Genomic DNA, 26,277 nt, shown 5'->3' with positions numbered 1-26,277 from the left:
TAGAAGATTGGGTAAGCCAGGACCCAAGAAGAACTCTCATTCCATTGATGATCCAAAAAATACCCAGTACTCACATTCAATTGTATCTTTGACTTTGTAGTGTAGATTCCCATTCCTTATCACAAACTCCTTTTGAAACTTTCTATAATTTCAAAATAGTTTGCCATAGGATTTGGGAAGATGGAGATGGCTGTTTGAGGAAACCAAAAATAAATACTATGTAATGCCTTTTCGTAAGAGCAGTCTCAAATAACACAGCATAATGTGCGAGCTTTTGAGTTCTCCAAAGCTGATTTAACAGGCTGGATGTTAAAACATTCACAAGGGTGGTGGTGATGGTGAGAAATGTTTTAGGGCATGATTATATGATGTCTGCCTACTGGATAGAATGCTGTAGTAACTCTGATGGGCACAGAATGTGGTTAATATTAATTGGAACTGTGACTTTCTGGGAAGAAGGAACGAAAAATAATGGACATAATGCAGTTGAAAATACAAAGACCAGCAACTGATCAAATCTCTCTCTGATGCCAAAAATAAAACACACAAGTCCTTTACAAGAACATATGGAAAATGTGGTAATCCTTACATTAACAATACTGGAGGTTGTATGTGTAAGCCAGATTGGGGTAGCGTTATCTAATTGTGTTTTCCTTGGAGATTTTTTCCTCCTGTTGAAGTATCTTTTTCATGTTGGCTACAGAAATTAACCTCTGATAGCGCTTCCTTCATGAGATGCTGAGGAAGTTGACAGATCCATGCATGGTCTTGTACTATACCTTGGTCATGCCTTGGCTGGGTCAAGAACCCTGCTTTTTACTTGTTAACATGTTGGTTTAAAGAATGCACTTTTGTAAATTAATAAAAGCATTACTTTTTAACACAGTAATTTTGTATTCTTGGCTAAGTAAATAAATTTAGATGCTGTTATGTTTTTGTAGGAACTTGAACGAGTGACATCATTACAAACTGGCCTGCAGTTAGCTGCAGTCATTTGCACAAACGGAAGACGGTAAAGTGACAGTTTTTACTTAAGTGCTTTTATTTATTCTTGTAATACCATTTTTTCTTATTACATTTGCGTTCTGTTTCATGCCGAATATGGTATGCTTATGCAAATCTTTGTAATCCTAGTCCTAGGTCACTGTTTATCACATATCTTCATATTGATTTACATTGTGTAATCTTTTTTGAGTCCTTGAAAGATGAGGCAATGAATATAATAAATAAATAAATAAATAACTGCTCCCGAGCTGCGCGTTTCAGGTTCAGAGGAAAAAAGATTGATGTGAAACTTCACTTTTTATGAATTGATGTTCTGTCCTTTCTCCAGTGAGTTCAAGATGGCATACATGGGTCTGTTATCTTAACCTCACGATACTCTGTGTCACAGAATGCCCCCACTGACTCAGAAGCATTGTTAGCACCATGTGGTAGTGGAGGCCATCAAGATGGGACTTGGGTGTGAGAGCTCCTTCCTGCAAGTTAGCCCCAGATGGAATCAGTCAAAATGTACTTTGTTCCCATTGAATCAAGGGAATTTAACTGCTCTGTTTGCCCACTTCCTTTGGGTTAGTTCTTCTCTTCCTGTTCTTCCCAAGAGATACAATCTAATATTTGGCATCCCCATGTCTAGGTGTCATATTCCTACTAGGGGTGTGCACTTCGGGAATCCAATTCGGGTAAAATACCCAAATCAGACCCGATCCGGAAAGCTTCGGAATTTCCGAATTGGGGCCAGCATGCTGGCCTCGATTCGGAAATCCTGAAGCAAAGCTTCCTGAAGCATTCAGAATGTTTTGGAAAGCTTCGGGGGACCCATGAGGTTAGGTTTAAAGGGCCCTTTCGCTAGTGGCAGGGCCCTTTAAACCTAACCATTCCCTCCCACCGTTTCCTTCCCACCCCCCCCCCCACTTACCTGGCACCGGCAGAAGGGAAGGCTGGTCCTCTCTGCCGGCTGGCTGTGGCAGCCGCAGTGGTAGCAGGAGGGAAGGCCTTCCCTGCCGGCCAGCCACGGCGGCGGCAGGAGGGAAAGCCCTCTCTGCCAGCCAGCTGCACCAGCGCAGCGGTGGCAGGAGGGAAGGCCTTTCCTGCCAGCCAGTGGCGGCGGCGGCAGGAGGGAAGGCCCTGTCTGCTGGCCAGCCATCATGGCCATGGCGGCGGCAGGAGGGAAGGCCCTCTCTGCTGGCCAGCTGCACCGGCGGCAGCAGCAGGGAAGGCCCTGGCTGCACAAGGTAAGTGGGGTGGGGGTGGGTGGATGGGGTTAAAGGGTGGGGGTGGGTGTTTAAGGGTGGGGGCAGCCTCCTCCCTGTCACTTCAGTATGCTCCGAATCTTTATGGAGCATACCGAAGTGACATGCCGCTTCGGATTTTGGGGATTTCGGAATCTTTTTCCCGCTTTGGGTAAACCTGAAGCGGGAAACCCAAATCTTTTCGGGTTGCACACCCCTAATTCCTACCAGGATGTGAGATGACCTTTTTATTCTTCTCTGCCGGCTTAGCAGCATTTACATAATCAAATCTTAAGTACTGGATACTTAGTTATGAGAGACATCAACAGGTGGGGGATGCTTGAGAGCAATCACCTCCTCTCGTTTCCTGTCTTTTTACGGACAGAGAAACTTCTTGGAATGAATGTGGGGTTGTTGCAGCCTCCAGACTCCCCATAATGTGCTGTAGCCCAAAGTGGGGGACATTTTACCACACATTTCTCTGGCATGATTGAGACCTTTGATCACGTTTTGTTGTTTTGTGAACATGGATCTTCATTTCAAGATCTTCGGATTTTTCCTATTTTGAGTAAAGACCTACTTGTTATTGAACCTCAACTAGTATCTTTTTTGTTTGCTGTTGTTAACCCTGCAGTTACGCAATCTTGAGCCAAATTTTTATCTATTATACTATCTTTGAGACATTCCTCTGTTATGTATTAATGGGATAAATAAACAAATAATTATATATTGCTGGTATAATTTCCCTCTATTAGTTGTTCTTCATTTGATACTGATGTATGATTTGTGATTTTATAATATTGTACTGGTCAGCTCAAAATCTTAGGTTGAAGGAGCCTACTGTTAATAAAGGAATATTTCTCTGCACCCTAGGAAAAAGGGCTGGGGGAAAGAGAGGCTGACCTGTCCAAAGTCAACCAGCCAAATTTGATGTGAACCCTGTTGTTTAGTCCCATATTTTATCCACTCATCATGCTAGCTTTCTTGACAATTGAAAATTCACCCCGATCCTACAGTTTCTTAGAAGTGTTAGGCTCTGTGGGTTTGGATGCATGTGTTTAATGTCCCCCCCCTCCCCGACATGCCTTAGGGTTAAATTAACTGTAGTGAGGCAGGAGCTCTTCCTGTGGACCTCTTCTACAAGCTTCTTCTATTAATGGCCTTGCAAGCAGGAAGTCCTGTGTGTACATTCAACTTCAGACTGGGCAGCTTGTGTTTCTGTGGAATCCTGTTTGAATGAGATAAAAAGATTCATTTGTCTTCACGCTTGGAGCTATCATTCATTTTTTTTTTTTTGGTATTTTTATATTGGGACTGATCTTTGATTTAGAGCTCTGGTTTCTAATCCGTTACTCAGACTTTGACTTCCATGATAGCAGGCCTTACTTAAGTTTATTTATTTTTAATTGTCTTCTGCAGACATCTGAATATTGCGAAGGAAGGTTTTACTCAAGCGAGCCTGGGCCTTCTTGCAAACCAACGAAAACGTCAGTTGCTGATGGGGCTGCTCAAGTCTTTGAGAACAATAAAAACCCTGGTATGTACAGAATATGTCTGACTGTCAAAGCAGCTTGATTTTTAGTACCATTTGCCGTGACATATATTTCTTCTTCTTTTTTTAAAATTTCAGCAACAGACTGATGTACGCTTAAGTGAAATGTTGGAGGTAAGGATGCTTCAGCCCAGAATTTAATGGTTGGGTGGAAGACTGACATTTTCTTCTTATGCATTCTAAACATACTAGAGGCTGACAAGGTGCCATTGTGGGCTGTACCTCTCTAAAGAGAAGGGTAAGGCCTGGTTGCTATGTGATTCAGTTACACTCCCTGTAGCAACTGTGCCTTTCCTGAGGAAAAGTTGTCACTACCATGGTCAGAAGGAGGGGCAGTGAATAGCAGGTGATACCTTTACTGCAGCTGATCTTCAGTTTCTTTTGCTGTACTAAGATGGCTTGTCTAGATTGACTTAAAACGGGGCTCAGTTCTCTCAGATGATTGATTAATTTGAATTAATCTCACGAGGTTCTTTGAAGTTGGCGCAATCCTGATTCAGAAAGCATGCAGAGAACTGGGGAGACCTTGTTTTGTAAGGGAAGCCAGAGTAGTTTTTTAAGCGTTAAATCTGGTGTGTTAATTTTAGATTGTGACGACTGCCCTGTGAATAGACCTTTCTATGTACTCTCCTCTGAGCTGCTGTTATCCTTGGTAGTCAGAAAAGGTCAGGTACAATGTTATCTTTTCTGCTGGGGCCAGTAGCAGCCTGTAGAGGGCGTATGTGTGTGATCTGCCAGGAAAGTGGTGCAGAAACAGAGAGAGGGTTGAATCCCCTTTTCCAGTGCTGCAGCCTTGATCCAAATTGCAACTCCCCCCCCCCGCCCACCCCAGCTGCCGTTTTTAATGTTAAAGAAAATGCTGGTTGATCCAGTCATAGATGGGGGAGGGGGAGAGAAAATGTGGATGTACCTCCCCCTACCTGCTCACAGCTGCCTAGAGAAGATAACTTCATCGGTTAATGACAGGAATGTGCTAAAAGGAAAACCCACACCTGGCAGACCTTTTCCTTCTGTATGCCTTTAAAGGTTTCTATGCCTTTCAAGATGATGCCCTGATAAGCCAATTATAGCAGGATTTCTAGCTAGAACATACATTTTTAAGTTAGCAAAAACAGCTCAGCTCACCAGAAAAGCAGTTTCGTGCAGATGAGCTTCCCCTGTTCACACAATGCTAGCAGTATGGCTGAAAAAGCACATTCTGTGTCTGTTTCTTAATATGTATATTTTTATTTTCCTCAGGAGGAGGATTATCCAGGAGCTATACAATTGTGCCTGGAATGCCAGAAAGCAGCTAGCACTTTCAAACACTACAGTTGCATAAGGTGAGATGACAGATGTTCTCCAGTGCCCCTTCCATTCTTCCATTAGAGCATGGATTGAGAAAGAACATGCAATACTTTAGGGAATCACTAGCTAATTTGAATTTGCTGCAACATCATTGCTGTAAATTAATTTTCTAGTTAGAAAGACAGGTATATCGTTTTCTTAAAGGCTTGTAAAGTACAATTTACTTTATGAAATTTCTGAATGCTTGTAGTGGCTGTTAATAATGCAAATGCCGCATGCTTTTAAGTGGCTTAATAGTTACACTGGATAGAGCTTCCCTTTTTAACATTAATGTTCTTTTGTACTGAAGGCTTAAGTGTGCAGTTCAGCTTGATACATTCGTTTGGGTAGCTGTTTAAGGTTCATCTTTGTTCACAGTGCCATGCAAAATACTTAGTAAAGCAAAATAATTAGCCTATTCTGGAAATATCCACAGAGATCTGATTGCAACCATGGATCTTTGCCCACGTGGAGACTGTATTTTTTTTTCTTTTACTGAGAATGTTCCATGTGTGGAGGCTGCCAGGAAGAGGGGAAGAAGAAATAGTGTGTAGAAGGGGAAACACATTATTTACACAGTATAATCTTTTCTAACTGTAATCAAGCCAGTTATTGAAAATGTGTCCCTCTTGCAGAATGTATTACCTTTAGTGCACAATTCTAGCCACCTTGGCCTTATCTGCTAGAGCAAGTTGCTCAAGTCATTTGCCATTTTTCAGTCCCTGTACAATATAATCATACAGTGGGCATAATAGTGACCTACTTCACAGGGTTTAATGAGGTAGTAAGATCCCCTGACTCAACCTGAGTCTTTGGGTCATAGTAGATATCTAAATGCTATTTCATTCCTAAGAACTTTAGCTTTAGGTGCATCACTTAAACTATTCAGCACTAATCCTCATTGTTGTGAGAAAATTTAAAAAAAACCTCTCACTAGGAAAGTTACGGACTAAGTGCATTCTTTCACTTCCCCTACCAATGAGAAGGGAATGGCATGATCTTGGAATGAGATATAGCTGGATTGAGGAAGGAGCTCCTCTAGAAAAGAGGCAAAAGTGAGTGGGGGGAAAATGATAAGACGTTGGGAGTGGCAGAATTTGGCAACATTCAGCCCCAAAGCCAAAGATTATATGAATGAGCTTGAAATCCTTGAGCTCACGAACTGATTCCTATCTTTCTTTGCTCACAGAGTCAAGAGTGAACCTATGAACCAATGCTCCTCTATTTGTTTCCCATAGTGGACAAACAGCTATTGCGAAAGGGACATAGCTTCCCGCTGTTGCTGCTCACAAGCAGTTGGCTTAGAGAGGTATACTGCCTCTGAACAAGGATGTCTCATTCAGCCATTCTGGATCTGTTGAGACTGAAGATTTAGGCTTTGTTTGGGGTTCATTTTTTACTCAGAAACTTGCTGATTTTTTTACTCAGGAACTTGAATAAACCACAAGCTTAATCCCAGTTTGTGGCAATTCCTAGTTTGTTTGGGTATTCAGATGTCACAGAAATAGTAGTTAGAACAAATATTTCCTAAACTAACTTTGGTTACATGATTTGGTTACGATATTTCCTAAACTATGGTTACGTGTAAGGGGAGAAAGAAGGGAATACACAGCCCAAGGATTTGGGGCTCATTCATTTCACACATAGGGACTTGTTAGTGATGCAGCTTGTGTGTTTGAAGAAGAAATGAAGTCCAAAATTCATGAAGTAATCTCTGTCTTGGGCAATTTTTGTGACAAATAATATTAACACGGAAACATCTGATAAGGAAAAAAAAAGCACAGAGTGCGTTTTGTGCCTTCATAAGCCTTGGCATAAAGGCAGTGGCAAATGTTAATCTTAATGATAATATAAGAATGAAAGGAAAAAGTTTTGTGTGATTTTGCATATTTCTCAATCAAGATTCTTAGCAGATTCTCTTGACACTTTACAAATGTAATTTCTGTAATTTTAAACAGCTGGCTCAGCAGGCAATCACAATGGGGATAAATATAGATGAACAGAAGAATGTTTTTTCCATAAGCCCTGCTGGCATTCAGATTCATAAATCCACATGTTATTGATTGATTGTGATATGAATATTGATGTTTATGCCTTTCACATAGTGAACACATGCTCTGTTTATTTAAATTGTGCTTTAGATTAATATGGGATAAAAATGGAGCAATATCAAAAGTACAAGCCCATTGTACTGAAGAAAATCATTTGGATGTACCTAACTAAAACAGAAGGGGAGATAGTGAGATTTCCTTCACTGGTCTGCCTGGCCAAGTGTCCATCTTGACTTTCCTTTCTCAGGCAGCCCTGCTGAAGAAGGGAGGTTTCTATCTACCTGTGTATTGTGTGTTATTATTGGCCACTTTTAATTTTTCTGTTGGAAAACTAAAGGTAAGATATAAATGTAGTATGTATTTCTTCAGAAACTGTAGCTTGTTTTGAGTATCTGCCTCTTTGACGGGGAAGACAAAGCATGGCTATAAAAAGTTTAGGATTACCATTTCCCCGCTACCAGCGAGTGCTTCCAACCACCACTCAGCTGGCCAGCAACGGGAAAAAATGGCACGAAATGGGGTAATGTCAGCAGTATCCCAACACATTAATGTTTGCTCCCCCTGCACCCAGAAATGATGTTAGTATTTTGCTGGGGATGTTGTGGTATTTTTGCCCTTGTACCACATTGTCCTCTGGCAATGCACTGATACCACTTCTGGGTACACAGGAAGTGACAACACCACATCGCCAGTGACATAATGCTGTTGCTTGGGAGACTGGGCAACCCTAAAAAAAGTTGCATATCGTTAAAGTAATTGTAGGCCTGTCCTTCAAGTGAAAAAGCATTATGTATTTGTTTAAAACAATTATTTATTTATTTATTTAATTAATTACATTTTAGACCGCCCTCTCTGTCAGACGGGCTCAGGGCAGTTTGACAACAAATTAAAAACAGTAAAAACATTAAAACATCGTATAAAAAAACATTAAAATTGGCGGGTGTGGAATATTAAATATTAAAATGCAGCATTGTCCTGCATGGGTGGTGGAAGGTCTTCAGTGGTATGGCCAGCGAGACGACAGCCTAGCCCCCACCAAATGCCCGGTGGAACATCTCCGTCTTGCAGGCCCGGCGGAAAGATAACAAATCCTGCCGGGCCTTAGTTTCCTCAGACAGAGAGTTCCACCAGGTCGGAGCCAGAACTGAGAAGGCCCTGGCTCTGGTAGAGGCCAGGCGGACCTCCCTGGGGCCAGGGACCATCAGCAAGTTCTTAGTGGCTGATCGAAGCGACCTCCGGGGAACATATGGGGAGAGGTGGTCCCGAAGGTATGCTGGGCCCAGTCCGCATAGGGCTTTATAGGTCAACACCAAAACCTTGAACCGGACCCGGTACTCAACCAGTAACCAGTGCAGCTGACGGAGGATAGGTGTTACATGAGCCATAACTGGTACTCCGGCAACCACCCGTGCAGCTGCATTCTGAACCAGCTGCAGTTTCCGGATCAAGCCCAAGGGAAGCCCTGCGTAGAGTGAGTTGCAGTAGTCTAATCTGGAGGTGACCGTTGCCTGGATCACTGTTGTGAGGTCATGGGTCGATAGGTAGGGGACAAGTTGTCGAGCCTGTCTTAGATAGAAGAAAGAGGATCTAACAACCGCTGCAACCTGTGCCTCCATAGACAAGGAAGCATCCAGGACCACCCCCAGGCTCCTCACTCTCGACACCGGCGTAAGTAGCGCTCCGTCGAGAGCAGGGAGCCGGAGTCCTGCACCCATGGACTCATAATTAAGTTAAGTTTATAATAAATATGTATTTCAAATACTTCTTAAGCTGTATTCATTGAGGATATATCTGTCTATAAAATAGTTTCTTTTCTATTAAAACATTAGTAAAAAGCATTAATAAAAAAACCAAGTAATGCTAACTAGGTTTGTGCGCTTCGAGTTCCTGGTTTGGAAAAAACAAACAAACAAACCGGGCCCGATTCATAAAGATTTGGTATTTCCGAATTGGGGCCAGTATGATGCCCCCAATTCGGAAATACCGAATCAAAGCTTCCCGAAGCTATTCAGGTCGCTTCGGGAAGCTTCGGAGCCTTTTTAAAGGGCTCCCTCCCACCACCACCCCACTTACCTGGGACATCTTGGTGGCGGTGGAAGCAGTGGTGTGGACAGTGGAGGCGTTGGCTGCGGCCTTCCCTGCCTCCCTGTTGGCTGCAGCGGCGGCAGAGGTGCCTGCTCTGGCCTTCCCTGCCACCCAGCTGGCCGCTGCGGAGGCAGAAGTGGTGTGTGGAGGTGGCACTGGCTGCGGCCTTCCCTGCTGCCCAGCTGGCTGCTGCGGAGGCACAAGTGGTGGTGCAGGCCGGGAAAGGTAAGTGGGGTTGGGGTTGGGGGAAGGGGGGCTCAGGGGGGAGGTGGAGGGGGTCTCACTTCGGTATGCTCCGAATCATTACAAAGCATACCGAAACGATTCTGATAACCTGAATCTGAAATGGTTTGTCGCTTCGGATTTTTGGTTATTCCAAAGTAGGAAAACTGAATATTTCCCTGCTGCGCACCCCTAATGCTAACTAACTGTTTTCAGTTAAAAAGTCTATCATCTTAACTTATGGAGAGTAACCTCCATGGAACATACGCTGACTTACAAGTTTACATGCATATTATTAGGCTGTTAATGTGTTTAATTTATCATTTGTAAGGGCCTATATGTTATATTGTGCTAACTTATGAAAACTCAAGTTAGTAGGGACTGCTAAGATAGATTTAGACAATACTCTTTCGTCTCTCTACGGAACATATAGATGAATTGCTCAAAATCCTTCAGTCTTAACATCTGGTCTTGCAAAATTGATTTTAATTAAAATACCAAAATGAAAAGAAAGCCTTGATCTTTTTAGAATATATTAAGAATTTGATTATTGTAGCCTATCATTAATTTGTGAGCCATGGTTTAAATGGTTTTAGGTAGTTAACCATGTTGGTTCACAGTAGAACAGCAGGATTTAAGTCTAGTGGTACCTTAGAGATAAACAAAATTTTCAGAGCGTAAGTTTTTGATTGTCAAAGCTCTCTTCTTCAGATACCTTGGTATTTTGGTCTCTGAAGTGCCACTGGACTCAAATCCTATGTTATTATAAGTTCTTTGGCTTTTCTTGACATGTCAAAGTTGGTCCAAATTGACTTTAATCATCTGCAACTTTTTAATTTTTTTAATATCTGTGTTTTATAATTTCCTCCTGAAGAGACCTTGCCTTGAAATGTGCTGTCCATGACAGATTCCTCCCCCTCCCGCCCCAGCATATGTGACTTGTACATTTGCACCTGCTGGTTTTCTTTTTAGAATATTGCTGTTCTGTTTTCCTCTCTCCTGCTGTGAGATTAATATTGGCAAAGATAAACAGAACCTTTTTAATATGTATTCATTAATTGGCTGAGTAAATACCACAAATTACTTCTGCTACTATATTTAATTGCATCCTTCATCGATTGAATCATTATTCCCAGAGATTGTTAACTTTCATTTAGTTGCATGTTATGGATTTGAGCTGTGTACATTGTATTTCAGTCAATTTATTCTGATATGAACAAAGTGGCATTTGTGTTCCATTTTTCCCCATCTGTATAATATGCAATGTACCAAAGAAACACTTTTCCTGGAAATAATCAGCTCTACGCATAAAGCATTATTCGCAGCTTCCAAGTGTGAGCTTCAGTTCAGAAATAGTTGCAAGAAAGAGCATGGGGTTGTAAAATAACAGTTTTCTTCTTCCCAGCTGTATTTTTCTCACTACTAGAATTGACTCAGATATTTAACAGCACTTATAATACTTTTGTAATGTATACATGTGCATCTTCTGTCTGCACTCCATGCAATACTTTTTGTATTCTGTCCTGTATGTAATTTTTTTTTAAAAAAATCTGTTCAACATGCAAGATTTCCTGAATTTTTGCTTATAGTTTTTGGCTTTGTAATATAATAAATGGTGAATTGTTACATTCTTTTAGAGCCAGACTAAAAATGACAGCAAACTCATGGCCTGCACAGGTTCACCATCGCCATTTTAAAGTGTTTTTAAAATGCTCCATGATCCTGATCTCCCCCTCTCATCCCACGCCTTTTAAAGTGCCGAAACAGCTCTGTGTGTGTGTGTGTGCGCGCGCGCGCGCGCGCAGCCCTCACAGCTGTTTCAGCACTTGAAAAGATGTGGCAGGGGAGAGCTCTTTGTTGTGGGCCTAACTGGGCCAACACAGCATGTAAAAAGCACTCTTAAATGACAACAGCGAATCTGTGTTGGTGAACTCATGGCCATTTAGTTTGGTTCTCAGTTTTAGTATGTACAATGGAATTTTTTATTGAGATTATCTTATTATTGTTCCTCTCTTAGCTTCTGGTATGGTAACACCCAGCACATACTTGGATGTATGGCTCATGACATCCTGAGGCTGCACAAACTATTATGAGGTGTAGTCTGGGAGGCTGTCAGGGATGAATCCAAGGGGTAGCAGACACTTTATTCAAATATTACTTTCAGTCCTAGTATGTTAAGGTCCTATACCATGATTTAACATTTTAGAAGCTTGCAGTTGATTAATGAAACCACATTTGTTCACATCTGTTCTTTACCTTAGCGCAGAGCAGTTGGGACAGGTCAAACCCTAAGTACATCTGATTGGTTAGGAGCAGGGCTAGATAAGCCCATCCATGGGCAGTGCAGAGGTCTATCTTGGTAATTTATCTTTTGCAGGGTTGACTAGCACTGATTGTCCCCTGCATGGTCTCTAGTTAGGGTTGCCAACCTACAGGTGGGGTCTGGCGATCTCTCTGAATTACAGCTGATATCCAGGCTATAGAGATTAGAGATGGGCACAAACCAAAATACGAACCAAAGTTCGGCACGAACCAGGCTGGTTTGTGGTTCACGAACCGGCGGTTCATCAGAGCCCATTTCTGATGAACCGCCATGAACTTTAGACCAGTTCGTTTGGTTCATTTTTGGGTTCATCACCGCAGACAGCCTGGCACTGATCAGTTTCCTAGGCAAAGAGGGATGGGCTTTCTGCAGACCTTCTGCTGACTCGAAAGTGTCCTTCTGCTGACAGTGACAATTTGCTGACCCAGAAGTGGTGTTTTCACGAACCAAATGAACCAAGGCAAGTTCGTGAAAGCTCGTGGCTCATGAAACGTGACAAACCACGAATTGTATGGTTCATTTCCCCCCTATTTGTGCCCATCTCTAACAGAGATCCCTTAGAGAAAGTAGCTGCTTTGGAAGGTGGACTCCATGGCATTATACCCCACTGAAGTCTCTGCCCTACTGAAATCCTACCTGCCACTCACAAATCTGCAGGAATTTCCTACCCTGGAGTTGACAACACCACCTCTGGTAGAAAGAAGAGACTGGAAGGTTAGGCCAAGATAATAATATAATAATAATAACATTCGATTTATATACCGTCCTTCAGGACAACTTAATGTCTACTCAGAGCAGTTTACAAAGCATGTTATCATTATCCTTACAACAAAACACCCTGTGAAGTGGGTGAGGCTGAGAGAGCTCCAGAGAACTGTGACTAGCCCAAGGTCACCCAGCTGGCTTCAAGGGGAGGAGTGGGGAATCAAACCCGGCTCTTCAGATTAGAGTCCCACGGTCATAACTACTACACCAAACTGGCTGTGCTAGATCATTGCTAAGTGTCTTAAATGTTCATAGGAACTGGAGAAAGTTTTTGAAGTCTCTTGTTCTGAATATCATTGTAGACAAAAGCCTGTTCCGCATGGTGAACTTTACATTGGGTTTTCTGTGTATTCAACCCATGAGGATCAGATCCACTTTATTCATCGGTTCTGGCCCCCTACTACTTTCATTCTTTAATTCTGCTATTTGAGGGAGTAGAACCGAAGTGGTGTCCGTTTTTTATTTCTGCACTATAAAAGTGCCCCATTTCTGCTGCAGGCTTTAAGGAAACATCAGTTTCATTCGCTGTTTGGTTGAGATCACATCAGTTTCCCCAGTTGATCCTCTGAGGACTGCTCAGTTTCCTCAGTTGCTTTCTGAGGAAACTTACAAGGGGTTTTTATTATTTTTAATTGCATGGTTACAACCTTACTGTCTAATTTTTTTTTAAAATACCCCAAAAGAATAGACTGAAAAAAACAAGACACACAAGTGAAAACTTTAAAATATCAGTGGGATTCAGGGCTTTCTGTCGAGTTTTTGTGTTAGCCGTATTGCAATGTCTCACCCCCACCCCCGGCGGTTGCAAGTTGCAAGGTTTTTTTCTTTAAAACACCAACGTTGCAGCATTGCGAATTTTAATTTAATTTTTTTTTAAAAAAATCAGGAAAAATGGACTGGTTGTTGTTCAACCAATTAGGATGCAGGGGAAAGAGGGGAGGGTGAAAGGCAGGACCAAGCCTCACACCGAAGAAAGCATAGAAAAGCCAGGGAAAGATTGATTCTGTGGCAGATGCAGCCTTTCTCCGTGCAGAATGCAAAAAAAAAAGTCTGCGAAGCAGTTTAGAGACTGGATCGGGGTATTTTGACCATTCATACAGCACTCTGGAGAGGAATCGATGCAGTATGGAGCCCAAAGCGATGAAAAATCCCTGTGTGGAAAATACCAAATTTTTGTCATATATCTAGCTGTGCGGTTCCCGATATTTAAGAATATTTTAGTCTTCTGAAATGTGGCAATTTCCACCATCCCCCCACTCTGTTGCTTTTTCTTAGGGTCAGCTGATCCCAGGAACAAAATTTGAGGATGCCCATTGTGAAGGGAAGGCAGGAAAGTCCTGGTTCATGAACTCTGCAGATCATTCATGCATGCCATTGACATTATTTATCCACCATTATCAATATCAAGTATTATTTAATGTGTATAGCAAAATCTTTGATCTCTTAATAAAACACTTCACTACTTCTTTGCTCCCCAAGTTAGTTTTTCTAGAGCTACTTAAGGAGGCTGATCATGAAGTCAAGCATTATCAACCAGTCATGTACTGTTTTTGGTTTGTATCCTGTATGAACTAAAAGTGTACTCCAGAGACCTTTGTACCATTAGAGGAAGTAATTCTCCCTTCCAATAATGAGCCAATGTTGTCTTCCAACAGCATGAGTGGTTATGCTGTAGCTGCAATTGTGCCATGTTGAGGATATGAACATAAGTGTTTTTTAAAGAAGGAAATTCTTTTGAAATGAATAGCTAATGTTTATTATTATTTTTTTAGAATAAAATATCTTTTAGTTTACTGAATACAAATAATGGAGACTCTTGCTAATGTTTATGATAGAAGCCGAAATCTTAAGTCTCTGTTTATATTTTATTTATCTATTTATGATACTTATAGTCCACCTTTCTCAGTGAGACTCATTGCTTAATGTGTGCTGATGTAACCCTTTGCAAGGCAAAGCAGAGATCCTGAAAACTGAGGTAAATAAAGGAAATTCACTTACAGCACACTCCAAAGAAGAATTACTCTGGTCTAATCCCATTGAAATCAATGGGTTTTGCTTAGAATTGCGCTTTTAGATAATTGTCCATTTTTATCTCTGATTTATAGACTGCCCTTTAAAGAGCCAGTGTGGTATAGTGTTAGAGTATTGAACTAGGATCTGTAATACTGAGGTTTGAATTCCTACTCTGCCATGGAATCTTGCTGGGGAACATTAGGCCAGCTGCTCTCTCTGTCTAACCTCTACCTCATATGATGGTGTTTTGAATAAAATGGAGGAAGGGGAGAGCAGTGTTGTAAGCTGCTTTGGGTTTCCATTGAGGTGAAAAGTGGGAATAAATTGTAAAATAAATACTATCCTATTCCAAAGCCTTGGATGTTAGCAACTAGGGGTGTGCACCCGAAAAATATCCGGGTTTCCCGCTTTGGGTTTACCCGAAGCGGGGGGGAAACATCAGAAAAAACCCTGAAATCGGGTTTCTAAGTCGCTTCGGTATGCTCCATAAAGATTCGGAGCATACTGAAGTGACAGGGGAGGCCACCCCCACCCTTTAACCTCACCCTCACCCCACTTACCTGGTCAGGCTCCAGCCACCAATGCTGCACTTGCCAGCTGGCCAGTGGAGAAGGCCTTCCCTGCTGCCACTGTGGCTGGCTACACAAAAACGGGGGGTAACAAGCTTCAAAATAGTACAACAACAAGAGCAGAAAAAAGCACGCCCCAGACGGAAGAATTCAATAATGAAAAGTATAAATTACAATATTTCATCAGAGTTGTGCATAACTATACAAAAATATTTCCTAAGGACACCCAGAATCAAAACATTGTACATGTATATCAACAGAGTCCAAAGGAAACCAAAGCAGTATTGATGGGAAGATAGTCCGTCCAATTGTAGTCCATAGACTTCCCAAGTACGTGCAGTAAGATGGAATACACTGTATATCCAGGGGCAACCACCCAGAAAACCGTTGAAGGTTTAACTTGAGCTGCTGCAAGAGGAAGGCAAGGCAACGAGCATCTGCCGGCCAAAAATTCTTTTTTCTCGTTTCAGACCTGAGGGTCCTTCTTCAGGCCACCATATCTAAAAATTAATATTAATATCAAACGAGGTTATCCCCGCTGTGCACATATAGGGATCCCTAACAATTCCACTAATACTTACATTACAAAGTCATATGAGCAATTCATTTTCCAACCAGTCATATCCGTGTGTGTCAGAGTGGGGAGGGTGTGTCACACAACATAATTTATACGAAATTGGAAAGAACAATCAATTGAAAGCTACAAATACATAATTAAAACCAATCATTTTTAAAGGTACAGACACATCATCATATACCTATACTGATTACAAACAAATGCAAATAAATGCATGTACACAATTACAGTTAATTAATCCAATAAGTTATATGATCTAATCCCATTCCAGAGGTGAGACAAGAAGAGCCGAAGACGGGGCAGGAGGGGCAAAAAAGGGGGGGAGGGGCAAAAAAGCCGGAACGCACAGGGACAAAGACCAACTAAAGAAAAGGGGAGAATTCTATATGATGATTAAGGCCCGCTGGCATCAGGGACCCGAGTCTGAGAATCCACCTGGTTTCAGACTGTAAGAGAAACCGGTTCCTAGAGCCAGGTGTCACGACAACTTCTAGGACCGAAAAACGAAAAGGTCTGTCACATGAATGCTGTGCCCTAAGGTGTTCATAGAGAGGCAGATCCACTGTCTGAGCTCTACACCTGGAGATGTGTTCCTGGATACGGACTCGCAGCGGGCGTGAGGTGCAGCCAATGTAAATTCGATTACAGTCACACATCAAGAGATAGACAACATTGGAGGTACTACAAGTGGAAAAAGATCTAGAATGCAGTTGTCTCCCGGTTAGAGGATGATTGATCATAGACAATTCCATGCTCAAAGAGCATACGCTGCAGTGACCACAGGGGAAATGACCCTGTGGTAAATTAGAGATGGACTTCTTGCCGCTGAAATCTGAGTGGACTAAAAGATCCTTTAAACTCTTTGTGCGTCGATAGCCAATCTGTGGCAGATCACTACACCCAGGCAAATCTGATATGATATGCCAATTTCTCCTGATCACATTGGAGATGGCGCCCGATAAAGGTGAGTAATCTAGGGCCCAGGAAATTTTACTCGAAGGAGTATCCCGGCTACGGTACTCTAAAAGTTGGGACCGGGGAGTGGTGTCTGCTTTTTGTCTCGCCCTGGTAATGACCCAAGAGGGGTAACCCCGCAAGGCAAACGCTGAGCTCATACGGGCTGCCTCCTGGCAGTAATCTTGCCAAAATGTCGCATTTCTCTTGGCGCGTAAGAACTGGCCCACCGGGATGTTTTTCTTTAAGACAGGTCGGTGATGAGATGTGTATTCAAGATAAGCCGACCTGTCTGTCGGTTTCCGATAGGGTTTAACCCCTAATTCGCCAGTGGGTCGTTTAAAAATAGTAACATCGAGAAAAGGAATAGTGTCCAAACTGCTCTGATGTGTGAACTGAATATTGGGGTCCAAACCATTAACCCACTTCATGAAGTCCATAATTATATCAGAAGAACGCAGCATACAAAAGATGTCATCTATGTATCGCCGATAACAAATAATATCTGAGTGAAAAGGATTGGCTGCCAAGTCATAAATAAATTGTTCTTCTAAATGAGCCATGTACAGTATTGCAATACTGGGGGCTGCGGGGCACCCCATAGCGACCCCCTTGACTTGGTAAAAGAACTGTGAGTCAAATCTAAAATAGTTCTTCTCCATGATGATATCTAGCAAATCAAGTAGGAAACTAGTGGGAGGAAATTGGTGAATGCGTTGGTTCAAAACCCCTTCTATAACCGTTCTGGCATCAGAATGGGGGATAGAGGTGTACAGGGCTTGGACATCCATGGTGAGCAATACCGCTCCCTGTGGGACTTCCATGTCCTCAACCAAGCGTATAAGGTCGGTAGTATCTTTAATGAACGATTTGACATTAACCACAAAGGGTTGTAATAAATGATCTAAATAGAGCGCTAGAGGTTCGAGGAGGGAGTGACAAGCCGAAATGATCGGTCGGCCGGGGGTGAGGTCAAGGATTTATGGATCTTAGGAAGGCAATAGAAGACGGGCACCCTAGGATCAGAAATAAGTAAAGCACGATGGATCGACTGACTTATAAAGTTGTTACTTAGGGCGTTGTCAATTACTATCTTAACCACCCGTCGGATCTCATCTGTTGGATCATGATCTATAGGGAGATAAAAATCCCTGTCTGCCAATTGCCGCAAGGCTTCCCTCTGATAGTCTGCTCGGTTGAGCAGAACGATCCCTCCCCCTTTATCAGCAGGTTTGATAATCAAACTCGAATCCCGCTGTAAGGAACGTAAGGCTGCTAGTTCTTGAGAGGTCAAATTACACCGCCGATGATACTCGCGTCTCTCTAATTCTTCTACCTCTTTAACAACTAGTTTTTCGAAAGTATCCAACCGAACATCCGATACCAGAGGAATAAAGGTGGACTTACTTTTAAGTCCATGTGAAGAATTCAGACCAGTATCATTAAAGATACTACCGACCTTATACGCTTGGTTGAGGACATGGAAGTTTCCTTTGGACTCTGTTGATATACATGTACAATGTTTTGATTCTGGGTGTCCTTAGGAAATATTTTTGTATAGTTATGCACAACTCTGATGAAATATTGTAATTTATACTTTTCATTATTGAATTCTTCCGTCTGGGGCGTGCTTTTTTCTGCTCTTGTTGTTGTACTATTTTGAAGCTTGTTACCCCCCGTTTTTGTGTAGTTTGGTTTGCCTGGGTATCATGACGGACTATCGGGATACTTTTGCTTTCTCCCTTACTGAAAGGGAGAGAATTTTGTCCATTGTTCCCTCCCTGTCAGACGGCAGGGGTGTGTCCCCGTCTCAGGACTGGAATGTCTTACTGAACAATTGATGAAACAAACAAAGTTGACTTTGCATGCCGCTTCACTTATCGAATATAGCAAAGAAAATATCATCCCTAGGGGGCTTCGCATGCATAAGCCCCCGGGCATGTATAAGGAGGATGAGACTTTCAAAAAGAGATGGGCTTCAATACTTAATAAATGTTCTTTCGATCTTATGCTATTACTGATCGAACGCATAGCCCAGGAGAAAGACGAAGTGGAGATGGAGGTGGAAAACCTAAAGAAAGATCTACAGTCTAATTATAGCGAGGAAGAATTTAAGAATAGGACTAGTGAGATCAATAGATTAATTAAGGATAGTGAATTGAAGTTGAAGGATTTGAAAATGAGGAAACTTAGTAGGGATAAACGTGATTATTCCACTGGGAATGTGTACAATTGGAAGGAGCCCACTTTTAAGAAGCGGGTGACTTGGGCCGCGTCTACGTCTGGGGGCCATGATTTTGATACCACCGATCCCTCGGACACTGAACAGTCTGGGGACGAAGGGGGACGCACTCTTAGGAATAGAACCGTCCCTACCCAACAACCTCGACGTCCTTTTTTGTCCAGGGGCCGTCTGTCCCGCAGGGGGAGATACAAGACATAATTTTCAATCTGTCCTCTCATGTCCTGTCCCCTGTTGAACGTAACGTTTTGAATAAAGGCCTTGGCTATGTTCCGACTCCCCGATATAGCACCCTTAACACCCGCATTGATTTGTTTAAGCTCTTCAGACAGCTGAAATTAAAGAAATACTTTGGCAATTCTGGTCTGAATTCTTCACATGGACTTAAAAGTAAGTCCACCTTTATTCCTCTGGTATCGGATGTTCGGTTGGATACTTTCGAAAAACTAGTTGTTAAAGAGGTAGAAGAATTAGAGAGACGCGAGTATCATCGGCGGTGTAATTTGACCTCTCAAGAACTAGCAGCCTTACGTTCCTTACAGCGGGATTCGAGTTTGATTATCAAACCTGCTGATAAAGGGGGAGGGATCGTTCTGCTCAACCGAGCAGACTATCAGAGGGAAGCCTTGCGGCAATTGGCAGACAGGGATTTTTATCTCCCTATAGATCATGATCCAACAGATGAGATCCGACGGGTGGTTAAGATAGTAATTGACAACGCCCTAAGTAACAACTTTATAAGTCAGTCGATCCATCGTGCTTTACTTATTTCTGATCCTAGGGTGCCCGTCTTCTATTGCCTTCCTAAGATCCATAAATCCTTGACCTCACCCCCGGCCGACCGATCATTTCGGCTTGTCACTCCCTCCTCGAACCTCTAGCGCTCTATTTAGATCATTTATTACAACCCTTTGTGGTTAATGTCAAATCGTTCATTAAAGATACTACCGACCTTATACGCTTGGTTGAGGACATGGAAGTCCCACAGGGAGCGGTATTGCTCACCATGGATGTCCAAGCCCTGTACACCTCTATCCCCCATTCTGATGCCAGAACGGTTATAGAAGGGGTTTTGAACCAACGCATTCACCAATTTCCTCCCACTAGTTTCCTACTTGATTTGCTAGATATCATCATGGAGAAGAACTATTTTAGATTTGACTCACAGTTCTTTTACCAAGTCAAGGGGGTCGCTATGGGGTGCCCCGCGGCCCCCAGTATTGCAATACTGTACATGGCTCATTTAGAAGAACAATTTATTTATGACTTGGCAGCCAATCCTTTTCACTCAGATATTATTTGTTATCGGCGATACATAGATGACATCTTTTGTATGCTGCGTTCTTCTGATATAATTATGGACTTCATGAAGTGGGTTAATGGTTTGGACCCCAATATTCAGTTCACACATCAGAGCAGTTTGGACACTATTCCTTTTCTCGATGTTACTATTTTTAAACGACCCACTGGCGAATTAGGGGTTAAACCCTATCGGAAACCGACAGACAGGTCGGCTTATCTTGAATACACATCTCATCACCGACCTGTCTTAAAGAAAAACATCCCGGTGGGCCAGTTCTTACGCGCCAAGAGAAATGCGACATTTTGGCAAGATTACTGCCAGGAGGCAGCCCGTATGAGCTCAGCGTTTGCCTTGCGGGGTTACCCCTCTTGGGTCATTACCAGGGCGAGACAAAAAGCAGACACCACTCCCCGGTCCCAACTTTTAGAGTACCGTAGCCGGGATACTCCTTCGAGTAAAATTTCCTGGGCCCTAGATTACTCACCTTTATCGGGCGCCATCTCCAATGTGATCAGGAGAAATTGGCATATCATATCAGATTTGCCTGGGTGTAGTGATCTGCCACAGATTGGCTATCGACGCACAAAGAGTTTAAAGGATCTTTTAGTCCACTCAGATTTCAGCGGCAAGAAGTCCATCTCTAATTTACCACAGGGTCATTTCCCCTGTGGTCACTGCAGCGTATGCTCTTTGAGCATGGAATTGTCTATGATCAATCATCCTCTAACCGGGAGACAACTGCATTCTAGATCTTTTTCCACTTGTAGTACCTCCAATGTTGTCTATCTCTTGATGTGTGACTGTAATCGAATTTACATTGGCTGCACCTCACGCCCGCTGCGAGTCCGTATCCAGGAACACATCTCCAGGTGTAGAGCTCAGACAGTGGATCTGCCTCTCTATGAACACCTTAGGGCACAGCATTCATGTGACAGACCTTTTCGTTTTTCGGTCCTAGAAGTTGTCGTGACACCTGGCTCTAGGAACCGGTTTCTCTTACAGTCTGAAACCAGGTGGATTCTCAGACTCGGGTCCCTGATGCCAGCGGGCCTTAATCATCATATAGAATTCTCCCCTTTTCTTTAGTTGGTCTTTGTCCCTGTGCGTTCCGGCTTTTTTGCCCCTCCCCCCCTTTTTTGCCCCTCCTGCCCCGTCTTCGGCTCTTCTTGTCTCACCTCTGGAATGGGATTAGATCATATAACTTATTGGATTAATTAACTGTAATTGTGTACATGCATTTATTTGCATTTGTTTGTAATCAGTATAGGTATATGATGATGTGTCTGTACCTTTAAAAATGATTGGTTTTAATTATGTATTTGTAGCTTTCAATTGATTGTTCTTTCCAATTTCGTATAAATTATGTTGTGTGACACACCCTCCCCACTCTGACACACACGGATATGACTGGTTGGAAAATGAATTGCTCATATGACTTTGTAATGTAAGTATTAGTGGAATTGTTAGGGATCCCTATATGTGCACAGCGGGGATAACCTCGTTTGATATTAATATTAATTTTTAGATATGGTGGCCTGAAGAAGGACCCTCAGGTCTGAAACGAGAAAAAAGAATTTTTGGCCGGCAGATGCTCGTTGCCTTGCCTTCCTCTTGCAGCAGCTCAAGTTAAACCTTCAACGGTTTTCTGGGTGGTTGCCCCTGGATATACAGTGTATTCCATCTTACTGCACGTACTTGGGAAGTCTATGGACTACAATTGGACGGACTATCTTCCCATCAATACTGCTTTGGTTTCCTTTGGACTCTGTTGATATACATGTACAATGTTTTGATTCTGGGTGTCCTTAGGAAATATTTTTGTATAGTTATGCACAACTCTGATGAAATATTGTAATTTATACTTTTCATTATTGAATTCTTCCGTCTGGGGCGTGCTTTTTTCTGCTCTTGTTGTTGTACTATTTTGAAGCTTGTTACCCCCCCGTTTTTGTGTAGTTTGGTTTGCCTGGGTATCATGACGGACTATCGGGATACTTTTGCTTTCTCCCTTACTGAAAGGGAGAGAATTTTGTCCATTGTTCCCTCCCTGTCAGACGGCAGGGGTGTGTCCCCGTCTCAGGACTGGAATGTCTTACTGAACAATTGATGAAACAAACAAAGTTGACTTTGCATGCCGCTTCACTTATCGAATATAGCAAAGAAAATATCATCCCTAGGGGGCTTCGCATGCATAAGCCCCCGGGCATGTATAAGGAGGATGAGACTTTCAAAAAGAGATGGGCTTCAATACTTAATAAATGTTCTTTCGATCTTATGCTATTACTGATCGAACGCATAGCCCAGGAGAAAGACGAAGTGGAGATGGAGGTGGAAAACCTAAAGAAAGATCTACAGTCTAATTATAGCGAGGAAGAATTTAAGAATAGGACTAGTGAGATCAATAGATTAATTAAGGATAGTGAATTGAAGTTGAAGGATTTGAAAATGAGGAAACTTAGTAGGGATAAACGTGATTATTCCACTGGGAATGTGTACAATTGGAAGGAGCCCACTTTTAAGAAGCGGGTGACTTGGGCCGCGTCTACGTCTGGGGGCCATGATTTTGATACCACCGATCCCTCGGACACTGAACAGTCTGGGGACGAAGGGGGACGCACTCTTAGGAATAGAACCGTCCCTACCCAACAACCTCGACGTCCTTTTTTGTCCAGGGGCCGTCTGTCCCGCAGGGGGAGATACAAGACATAATTTTCAATCTGTCCTCTCATGTCCTGTCCCCTGTTGAACGTAACGTTTTGAATAAAGGCCTTGGCTATGTTCCGACTCCCCGATATAGCACCCTTAACACCCGCATTGATTTGTTTAAGCTCTTCAGACAGCTGAAATTAAAGAAATACTTTGGCAATTCTGGTCTGAATTCTTCACATGGACTTAAAAGTAAGTCCACCTTTATTCCTCTGGTATCGGATGTTCGGTTGGATACTTTCGAAAAACTAGTTGTTAAAGAGGTAGAAGAATTAGAGAGACGCGAGTATCATCGGCGGTGTAATTTGACCTCTCAAGAACTAGCAGCCTTACGTTCCTTACAGCGGGATTCGAGTTTGATTATCAAACCTGCTGATAAAGGGGGAGGGATCGTTCTGCTCAACCGAGCAGACTATCAGAGGGAAGCCTTGCGGCAATTGGCAGACAGGGATTTTTATCTCCCTATAGATCATGATCCAACAGATGAGATCCGACGGGTGGTTAAGATAGTAATTGACAACGCCCTAAGTAACAACTTTATAAGTCAGTCGATCCATCGTGCTTTACTTATTTCTGATCCTAGGGTGCCCGTCTTCTATTGCCTTCCTAAGATCCATAAATCCTTGACCTCACCCCCGGCCGACCGATCATTTCGGCTTGTCACTCCCTCCTCGAACCTCTAGCGCTCTATTTAGATCATTTATTACAACCCTTTGTGGTTAATGTCAAATCGTTCATTAAAGATACTACCGACCTTATACGCTTGGTTGAGGACATGGAAGTCCCACAGGGAGCGGTATTGCTCACCATGGATGTCCAAGCCCTGTACACCTCTATCCCCCATTCTGATGCCAGAACGGTTATAGAAGGGGTTTTGAACCAACGCATTCACGAATTTCCTCCCACTAGTTTCCTACTTGATTTGCTAGATATCATCATGGAGAAGAACTATTTTAGATTTGACTCACAGTTCTTTTACCAAGTCAAGGGGGTCGCTATGGGGTGCCCCGCGGCCCCCAGTATTGCAATACTGTACATGGCTCATTTAGAAGAACAATTTATTTATGACTTGGCAGCCAATCCTTTTCACTCAGATATTATTTGTTATCGGCGATACATAGATGACATCTTTTGTATGCTGCGTTCTTCTGATATAATTATGGACTTCATGAAGTGGGTTAATGGTTTGGACCCCAATATTCAGTTCACACATCAGAGCAGTTTGGACACTATTCCTTTTCTCGATGTTACTATTTTTAAACGACCCACTGGCGAATTAGGGGTTAAACCCTATCGGAAACCGACAGACAGGTCGGCTTATCTTGAATACACATCTCATCACCGACCTGTCTTAAAGAAAAACATCCCGGTGGGCCAGTTCTTACGCGCCAAGAGAAATGCGACATTTTGGCAAGATTACTGCCAGGAGGCAGCCCGTATGAGCTCAGCGTTTGCCTTGCGGGGTTACCCCTCTTGGGTCATTACCAGGGCGAGACAAAAAGCAGACACCACTCCCCGGTCCCAACTTTTAGAGTACCGTAGCCGGGATACTCCTTCGAGTAAAATTTCCTGGGCCCTAGATTACTCACCTTTATCGGGCGCCATCTCCAATGTGATCAGGAGAAATTGGCATATCATATCAGATTTGCCTGGGTGTAGTGATCTGCCACAGATTGGCTATCGACGCACAAAGAGTTTAAAGGATCTTTTAGTCCACTCAGATTTCAGCGGCAAGAAGTCCATCTCTAATTTACCACAGGGTCATTTCCCCTGTGGTCACTGCAGCGTATGCTCTTTGAGCATGGAATTGTCTATGATCAATCATCCTCTAACCGGGAGACAACTGCATTCTAGATCTTTTTCCACTTGTAGTACCTCCAATGTTGTCTATCTCTTGATGTGTGACTGTAATCGAATTTACATTGGCTGCACCTCACGCCCGCTGCGAGTCCGTATCCAGGAACACATCTCCAGGTGTAGAGCTCAGACAGTGGATCTGCCTCTCTATGAACACCTTAGGGCACAGCATTCATGTGACAGACCTTTTCGTTTTTCGGTCCTAGAAGTTGTCGTGACACCTGGCTCTAGGAACCGGTTTCTCTTACAGTCTGAAACCAGGTGGATTCTCAGACTCGGGTCCCTGATGCCAGCGGGCCTTAATCATCATATAGAATTCTCCCCTTTTCTTTAGTTGGTCTTTGTCCCTGTGCGTTCCGGCTTTTTTGCCCCTCCCCCCCTTTTTTGCCCCTCCTGCCCCGTCTTCGGCTCTTCTTGTCTCACCTCTGGAATGGGATTAGATCATATAACTTATTGGATTAATTAACTGTAATTGTGTACATGCATTTATTTGCATTTGTTTGTAATCAGTATAGGTATATGATGATGTGTCTGTACCTTTAAAAATGATTGGTTTTAATTATGTATTTGTAGCTTTCAATTGATTGTTCTTTCCAATTTCGTATAAATTATGTTGTGTGACACACCCTCCCCACTCTGACACACACGGATATGACTGGTTGGAAAATGAATTGCTCATATGACTTTGTAATGTAAGTATTAGTGGAATTGTTAGGGATCCCTATATGTGCACAGCGGGGATAACCTCGTTTGATATTAATATTAATTTTTAGATATGGTGGCCTGAAGAAGGACCCTCAGGTCTGAAACGAGAAAAAAGAATTTTTGGCCGGCAGATGCTCGTTGCCTTGCCTTCCTCTTGCAGCAGCTCAAGTTAAACCTTCAACGGTTTTCTGGGTGGTTGCCCCTGGATATACAGTGTATTCCATCTTACTGCACGTACTTGGGAAGTCTATGGACTACAATTGGACGGACTATCTTCCCATCAATACTGCTTTGGTTTCCTTTGGACTCTGTTGATATACATGTACAATGTTTTGATTCTGGGTGTCCTTAGGAAATATTTTTGTATAGTTATGCACAACTCTGATGAAATATTGTAATTTATACTTTTCATTATTGAATTCTTCCGTCTGGGGCGTGCTTTTTTCTGCTCTTGTTGTTGTACTGTGGCTGGCTGGCAGAGAGGGTGTTCCCTGCTGCCAGCACTGTGCTGATGCGGCTTGCTGGCAGAGAGGGCCTTCCCTGCTACCGGCACAGAGCTGGTGTGGCTGGCCAGCAGAGAGGGCCTTCCCTGCTGCTGGCGCTGCGCCAGTGCAGCTGGCCAGCAGAGAGGGCCACCACCACTGGAGGCCAGCGGGGAGACGGGAGGACCTTCTCCTCCAGCTGGTGCCAGGTAAGTGGGGTTGGGGAGGAAAGGGTGGGAATGGAAAAGTTTAAAGGGCCCTGCTGCTTGCAACAGGGCCCTTTAAACTTAACCCTCGGGCCCCCCAAAGCTTCC

The 26,277-nt window shown here is 43.0% G+C and overlaps 1 protein-coding gene across 2 annotated transcripts in view; it reads left to right on the top strand.

Moving 5' to 3' along the window:
- Positions 1-26,277, top strand: part of VPS50 (VPS50 subunit of EARP/GARPII complex) — a 125,422-nt gene that overhangs the window by 24,717 nt on the left and 74,428 nt on the right. For both annotated transcript variants that reach the window (XM_054991497.1, XM_054991496.1), the window contains exons 6-9: positions 942-1,012; positions 3,651-3,768; positions 3,862-3,897; positions 5,023-5,105. In XM_054991497.1, coding sequence (XP_054847472.1) covers positions 942-1,012; positions 3,651-3,768; positions 3,862-3,897; positions 5,023-5,105 — 308 coding nt within the window. The remainder of the gene's footprint in view (positions 1-941; positions 1,013-3,650; positions 3,769-3,861; positions 3,898-5,022; positions 5,106-26,277) is intronic.

The sequence above is a fragment of the Eublepharis macularius genome, chromosome 11, assembly GCF_028583425.1.
Source record: "Eublepharis macularius isolate TG4126 chromosome 11, MPM_Emac_v1.0, whole genome shotgun sequence".
Classification (NCBI taxonomy): domain Eukaryota; kingdom Metazoa; phylum Chordata; class Lepidosauria; order Squamata; family Eublepharidae; genus Eublepharis; species Eublepharis macularius.
The sequence above is the reverse complement of the archived record's forward strand: the minus strand, read 5'-3'. Positions and strand labels throughout refer to the sequence as shown.